General features: G+C 44.3%; 1 protein-coding gene across 1 annotated transcript; it reads right to left on the bottom strand.

Moving 5' to 3' along the window:
- Positions 1–695: 695 nt before the first annotated feature.
- On the bottom strand, positions 696–6361 carry LOC121843843 (ubiquitin carboxyl-terminal hydrolase 37-like). Its single transcript, XM_042313708.1, has 10 exons — positions 6018–6361; positions 5342–5575; positions 4931–5062; positions 4177–4309; positions 3931–4067; positions 3655–3754; positions 3446–3525; positions 3001–3251; positions 2454–2535; positions 696–1618 (listed from the first exon to the last, which is right to left on the bottom strand). The coding sequence occupies exons 2-10, from the start codon at positions 5509–5511 to the stop codon at positions 1606–1608; spliced, it is 1098 nt and encodes a 365-aa protein (XP_042169642.1). The 5' UTR covers positions 5512–5575; positions 6018–6361; the 3' UTR covers positions 696–1605.
- Between the last annotated feature and the right edge of the window lie 1550 nt (positions 6362–7911).

Below are 7911 nucleotides of genomic sequence, written 5' to 3'. Positions count from 1 at the left end.
ATGTCTTGGGGGTATGATATAAAATGCTAACCTCCCCTATTATTGGTAATGGTGAGAGGTTAGCATGTCTTGTGGGTATGATCCTTTAACTTTCTCACTCAACATTATTTACCATTCATTAAATTAAAGGTGACATTCTGTACAGTCCCCACATATGAAACATTTGATCTCCAATAGAAAACGCTGGCGTGTAGAACCAAATGAAAAGTTGTTGCTTCACTGTCAAAAATAAATACGTATGGGAGTGTACGTGAGATAAGAAAAGACAGTATGTCATGTCACAGCCTTTAATAGTGACAGGTCACAATGGTACAGTAAGGGTGTGGCGTCATTGTAAACATCGTTGATATTAAGCATCTCAATCATATCACGTGAAAGGGAAGGAGTTCCCATAGCTTGTTTGGTGACCCGTTATTCTACTCACAGAACCAAGGTCACATCCATAGCCCAGCATTTTCATGTCTGTATTTATTCAAATGGAATACAACTGGAGAGTAACTTCAAAAGATACTCATAGCATCTCTGAATCTTTATGTGACATTCCTCCTCCAGACCTGATTGGGTGTTAGAAGGCTCCATTACAGCTGCTTCCCTTTGTCACGTTTCCTGTTAGGACCGGCCTGAATCCCAGACGATAAATCTTCCTGAGTTAAAGAGTTACAACGGTCAACAGAATCATCTTAAATGGGATTTTCTTACATTTGCTTGTCTTTATTAATATTGCAGGTCTTCCGGTGTGACCATGCTGAATAAGAGGTTAGACACCACAGTGTATTTCACAACAGGAGGATTTCAAACCAAACCAAATAGAAGGGAAGTTGTACCCTCTAAATAATCACACTCTCTATCCACCACATTTACATGTGTACTACATTTAGTGTGTATACTTTATACGCTTTATACATTAGGTGAAGTAGTCAAATCAAGGGCAGGTATTTATGACACAAGCTACTGAAAGAATGTTCATGCTAGTGTTGAAGAGCAGCATGATTGAAGTTGGGCTGAATGCTGCACCTGTTGAGGCAGGTCTGAGGGTGTTGGGGCTGGGTCTTGTTCTGCCCATGTTGAGGCTGGGCCTGGTTCTTCCCATGTTGAGGCTGGGCTGGGTGTGTTGATGTTGGGCCCAGTGCTGCCCCTGTTGTGGCTGGGCTCGGGGTTGTTGATGTTGGGCCAAATGCTACCCCTTTTGAGGCAGGTGTGTGAGGGTTGAGGCTGGGATGGGGGTTTTGAGACTGGGCCTGGTACTACCCCTGTTGAGGCTGGGCTGGGGGTTTGAGGCTGGGCCTGGTACTACCCCTGTTGAGACAGGTCTGAGTGTTTGGAGGCTGGTCCAGGTGCTGCCCCTGTTTAGGCTGGGGCTGATGCTGGTGGCCCTGTTAGGCCCTGTGTGCTGGGGCCTCCCGCTCTATTGCCCTGTAGGGTGAAAGGAACCGTACACATAAATAGCAACACAAGAATATAGATGGTGAGAGTAAGCAGTACCTGAACATATAGAAGAGCATGTAGGCACTCCGGGCTCTGGTCCTCAGCACAGTGGCTTCATTGGACATTGACACCTGGCTGTCGTTACAGCAGAACCAGTTTCCACTGGCATGCAATATGTCACTAATGTAGTGCCCTGTGGAACAAGGAAGACAGACTAGAGGTCAAGGGTCAGGCTATTGTGGGTAATAGAGTGTTTTGTAACAGTTAAACAGGTCATTTGGGAGGTATTTTATCTGTTACATGTGTCAAGTTTTGAAATCAGAGATAAACAAATACACACGGCATATAATTAGGCATGCCTCTCCATTCTTTTCAATTAAATTGAGCAAACTCCAAACATATTGCAGTGCTTGTTGGGATGACACTTCACTCTGAAGCCTGCAGCCTTGCTAGCTTGGCCGAAATGGCTGTTGGAGGATCTAATTATCCCCTACCCCAGGGTTCCCCAAATGGCGCCCCGGGGACAAAGTTGGCCCAAGGGTGATTTTATTTGGCCCCCTATGTTTTCTGACCAAACAAAACGTAATTGTTAAAAGACTGTAAAAACACCAGCAAATCAGCTACAAGGGATTTTCCTTTTTGAAATCTGTTTCAAAGTATTCCCACGCACAATAAAGAGATAAATGTGGTTGTACACAAATGTAAGCAAGGTTTGAAATGAGTCAAATATTATATCTGTTTGGCCTTCCTACAGTATATTTGCAGTCTACAAATGATTTGTAATTTTGTTCCACACCCCTTCCCATCTGGCTAAGAAAAAAACTGGACCCGAGGCTGAATGTAGTTGATGATCCCTGGCCTTCACCCTCGATAATTTTCACTCCCTCAGCTTTGGGATGCTTGTGTATACGGCAGAGGCACACGTGAACATGCAAGTTGAGATCCAAGGAGAAGGGAGTGATTTGGAATTCAGCTGATGTCATATGTATTGTGCATCTGCATGTGTGTGTTTGATGGTATTTACTTACCGGAGTTTGCGGAGCCTCCCAAATGAGAGACTACGCCAGTCAGCTGGTAGTAACCATTCACTGACTGTACTGGCTTCTGCTTCTGTAAGAAAACACATGTGATCATAGGATTCTCATTTCCTCTACAGTCCACCACACTGTCTACAGTCTACTACAGTACTAGTCTACTACAGGAGGTCTACTACATCGTGTACTCCTCATAACTATCTCAGTGTTCTGTCATAACTTATTTTTCACTGCGTTCACTCTCTCTCTCTCTCTCTCTATCTCTCTCTCTCTCTCTTCTCACCACTGAGGCTGTCCGCAGTACTTTCCCTGGTTCCTGCTCATTTGAATCTGAGGTGTCAAATATACATATCAAGAGCTGTGAAAATGTGGTCACTTGTCTGAATTGCTCTGGACTAAATCAGCTCCCATACATCACGAAAGATGTCTGAGAAACATTTTAAATTGCAGCTTCCAGCTTCTCTGTCAGCAGGACCGTTCTGGGAGTGGGTGGTTTGTGTGGTGTTGGAGCAAGAATAGTGTTATGGTGCCATGAGCCTACCTGAACAGCAGAGGGCGCTGTCTTTGGCCTCTCCAGGTGGGCTGAAGACTTGGCTGGCGAGGGTCTGGGGGATGGACCCCTGAATGCTGGGGACCTGGTTGGTGAGGGCCTGTGGGCTGGCACTGTGCAGGTGTGGCACCATGTCCCCACAGAGGGTGGAGAGCCTCAGCTCCGAAGGAAACAAAAGAGGAGCCTCCAGCTTCTCCAACCCCCCAGGTCCTCCAAACCTCTTCAGATGCAGAACCAGCACACTGCCCAGAAACAGAGAGGAAGAGAGATGAACAGGCAGACAATGAAACCAGTCAACAAAATAACAGATGAGTGAAATTTGTTTGGTGGTGCTCACCTCTAAGTCCTACAACCTGCTCAGGAAGGTAACTACTCCTAAAGACTCAGGACATTAAACACTGCTAGTACTATGAGAGGTTATAAAGGGACAACTCACAGAGGCAGTGAGTGGAACTGCTCCACCTTTGAGGCGTGGAGGCCTTTACAGCCCTCACATGTGAATTCAACCTTTTCACTCTGGTTAGAAACAAAAGCATTACATAATGAATGATACCACTACAATAATAAGATAGCGTATTCTGAGGCAGTGGGCAGCTTGCCCTGGGTGTTAGTCTCTACATGCAGGGCTGAGCCCTAAGTGCTGACTTTGAAAGTGAGTGCTAGGCTGCTCAGCAAGGTGCGCTCAGGGCTGAAGTCCAATGAGAGGTGGTTGTAGTCCTCTCTGGTAGACGACTCGCGCCCACAGCTTCAGAAGCAGGACAAAGACAAGAAAAATGCATCAAGTCTGTTTCTGTTTTAGGTCTCTACAATGTTTCTGTTATGCCATGTGTTTTGTAATATTAATATATATACTATATATATATATATATATAGAAAGATCATGTTCTCAGTAGATACATTACAACCAATGGGAGCTCTTACCTGGTACATGTGCGCACCGACACAAGTTGGAACTCCAGCTGGGAAACAGGGCAGGTATAGTTCATCCCGAGTGTCTTCAGAATCATGCCCTCCTCCTTCAGCTGGCACAGCATATTGACAAGTAACTCATGTGCATCCTATGATGAGGAAGAGAAAGAAACACACCAAGATAAAAGCAAATTAAAAAGAGAAAATGAACCCTTGCAAGAAGAGCACTCGTACACAAGAGAGTAGTGCCTCAGTTACCTGTTGTGTGTCCCCCAGATACTTCAAATCGTATCCCGACAAGGAGTACTTGACCTTCCACATGAGGTCTGCTTTTGAGGCCTGGTTTGCCACACTGTCAGGTAAACCCGAATGGTGCACATCAGACAGACACCTGTAGGGGAGACAGAGAGTAAGTTAGCAGCTGACTGGATGGTGTCAACCTACTGGTTTACGCCTGAAGAGGCAGATGAGTAAATACAAATATGTTTTATCTAGTGGCACCCCATCATTAGAAATGTTTCATTCGATTTGATGCAATTTCACCTTTGAGGACGGACAATGAAGCCAAACAACAAAAATGTGTTGTTTATTCTCCTAAGACATTTGGTTTGGATACTGCTCTCAATTCCAGAGCATTTTAAAAAACAACCAAATTTCCCACGGTAAGGTGGAATGTTCAGTCAATGAGCATTATGGGTCATGTAGTCATTCTACACTTTCCAAATTGGCCTATAAAATGCCTACATCATAATCAGTGTGTCATTGTTGTTCCTCTTGGTTATGAAGATCCAAAAACAAAAAGAAACTGGAAAATAAACCATAAATACAATACACATCAAAATATGAAGTGGTTAAGGTTAGGGAAAGGGTTAGGATTAGTGAAAGTGCTATCTTAACCTGCTACGACCTTCCCTTTCTGTAGAAGTGGCATGAAAAGGATGTCCCTTCTTTAATTTATGACCACAATTAATGGGTGTGTGGGGTGAGTGTCTGCTTTTGAGCCTTCCCTTACCTGAGCGGGTTGGAGAAGGGGGAGGAGCTCCAGAGTTGTTCCTGGTGCAGGATTTCCTTTGAGAAGGACGGCAGGACCAGGAGGCACTGCAGGGTGGCGTTAAGGAAGCAAGTGTTGCCAATGTTAGGCAACCTGTGAAGAAGAAGCAGCCATAAGTACACACATAGAGATTAATCATAACCTTCATATCTCTATAAAGTGATGATAATGGCAGGGGATAAGGGATACATTATATTTAACACAAAGAAGTGGATGTCCTTTAGACCAAGATTGACATAATTCATGGGTTTATAAATATCTAATAAAACGGACATGCTAGATAGTAAGCCTTATCCCCATAGTATATCAGACACTGATCTCTAAACAATAAAGAACTTATATTCAATGCATTTGCAGTGTGTTGTGGTTTACCCAAGAAGTTCCATGTTGACCAGTGCCACCTGTTCTCCTCTGGCCCCCTGGGTCTCTTCTGACCCTCTGGTGGCTGAGCTGGTCCTGGGAAGAGTCATGCTTCTGGTGGCTGAGCTGGTCCTGGGAAGAGTCATGCTTCTGGTGGCTGAGCTGGTCCTGGGAAGAGTCATGCTTCTGGTGGCTGAGACTGGTCTCTGGGGCCTTGAACTAGAGTGGTCCTGAAGAGACAGAGGTCTGGAGGAAGGAGAGAAACAGGTCTTACGCCTCCAACACAGAGATATTATCACTCTACACAGTCTCTCTATTAAATACTGTACTGTACTATAAACACAGCTGAGTACTGCTGTCTTAATCAATGCAGTGTACCAAGTAGACCAGGCCAATAGGTTAGTACTCTCTTTATCCACTAGATGTAGACAGAAGAGGCTAAAACTACAGTTTCAGGAAAATAACTTTCTGGGACTGTGTTTATCAAGTGTCTCAGAGTAGGAGTCTGATCTAGGACCAGTTTTGCATTTTAGATCATAGATCAATGAATCAGATTATTATGGACAGAGAGGACCTGATCCTAGATTAGCACTCATACTGTTGATTAACACTGGCCCTGGTCTGGTAGCACTAAACCCAACTCTCCAAAGAGACTCTAGGATGGCACTGTACTTTATGTTTGGATTACCTGACTGTTGTGCCCTCCTGACTGGTGTCTCCATGACGGTCCAGAGGGTTGGTAGGAGAGGGAGAACTAGGGTGGGACACCACTGGAGAGGATTTCACTGGGGAAGGGTTTTTGGCAGGTGACCGGGGTACAGAGGGTTGTTTAGCAGGAGAGCAAGGCTGAGAGGAACATTTAACAGGAGAGGGAGGTGGATGGAGGGAGGAGAGTTGGTCAGAGGGTGAGGGGTCAGAGGTAGCAGAGCCATTCCGTTCAGAACAGTCAGATGGAATTGGAGAGGGGGATGAAGTGCCCCTCTCCTTCTTCTTTCTTGTCTTCTGCTCCACATCAACTGAATTTGCCTTCTGACATTTTTCTGTTGACAAGAAAATGTGATCGTGCTAAATACTTTTTCCCAGATCCCCAGCCAATGGAAGAGGGGGTCATAAGAGTAGGAAGAGGTTGGCCTAAATGGAGAATCATAGGTATCTATCCTAAACCTCAAATAACACAGTATAGACAGGTTACATTGAGTGACATTTGCAATAGCCGAACATCATGTACATTTCATGTACACTTTTTACGTATTCGTCAATCAGAATGTCATTTTACTTTTATTCTTCCCACTAGGTTTAAGAGAAAAATACTACTCCAGAATTATAGTAGTTGTTAATTGATTAAATGACCTGATTTCATACCTTTTTGCACCAGCAGAAACAAGCCATGTCGATAACCAATGAAAACTGATACATTTCCACATTAACCCATTGTTCAAATTGGCTTTAAGACCATTGTGATGTCATCGGTCATGTATGACACCACCACCTGGCAACCCAATCTATAACATTTTGTTCAATGAACAAGTATGTTTTATTGAAGAGCAAAGTTATGCAGTATACATACAATATTGTAGATAATATGCTCCATTGTATTCTTGTTTCTTTTTACATCCATTTTTTGTATGTTGTTTCATTAAACGTAGGACCACAATAAAGGCATTTTAAGTGCCTTCATCTTCATCTTCCTAGTTTTTTGATAGCTTCCATGTTGTTTTTGGTTTGGTTATCGGTTTATTTATATACTAAATGCTTTTTCTCTTATTCACCAGCAGATGGACAAAGGGTTGGTTTAAAAGAATGTGAACAGGTGATAGAGATTTAGCCTAAACCTCAAACAACAATCCAGATTGGTTAAGGACAGTTTTCCGTAGTCAATCTTGCCCTGAGGGCAGCTCTGTCTCAAGGACATAATGAATGTGATTGGTTCAATTAAAGCTCAATGGTCAGTGGGCAGAGCTTACAGTGCCCAGTGCGTGTTAAATACACTTGCTAGGTGATATGTTGGTGTTGAATGGAAGGCATAACACCTCACGCCAACCCCTAAATAATTATTCTTACCTAAACTTAACCCAACCCTAGCTAGAGTCCCAGGTCTGTTTAGTGCTGTCTTGCCAACTCCTACTAGCTAGAGTCCCAGGTCTGTTTAGTGCTGTCTTGCCAACTCCTACTAGCTAGAGTCCCAGGTCTGTTTAGTGCTGTCTTGCCAACTCCTACTAGCTAGAGTCCCAGGTCTGTTTAGTGCTGTCTTGCCAACTCCTACTAGCTAGAGTCCCAGGTCTGTTTAGTGCTGTCTTGCCAACTCCTACTAGCTAGAGTCCCAGGTCTGTTTAGTGCTGTCTTGCCAACTCCTACTAGCTAGAGTCCCAGGTCTGTTTAGTGCTGTCTTGCCAACTCCTACTAGCTAGAGTCCCAGGTCTGTTTAGTGCTGTCTTGCCAACTCCTACTAGCTAGAGTCCCAGGTCTGTTTAGTGCTGTCTTGCCAACTCCTACTAGCTAGAGTCCCAGGTCTGTTTAGTGCTGTCTTGCCAACTCCTACTAGCTAGAGTCCCAGGTCTGTTTAGTGCTGTCTTGCCAACTCC

The sequence above is a fragment of the Oncorhynchus tshawytscha genome, unplaced genomic scaffold (assembly GCF_018296145.1).
Source record: "Oncorhynchus tshawytscha isolate Ot180627B unplaced genomic scaffold, Otsh_v2.0 Un_contig_9683_pilon_pilon, whole genome shotgun sequence".
Lineage (NCBI taxonomy): Eukaryota > Metazoa > Chordata > Actinopteri > Salmoniformes > Salmonidae > Oncorhynchus > Oncorhynchus tshawytscha.
Note: the sequence above shows the minus strand (reverse complement) of the source record. Positions and strands in the feature narration are given on the sequence as shown.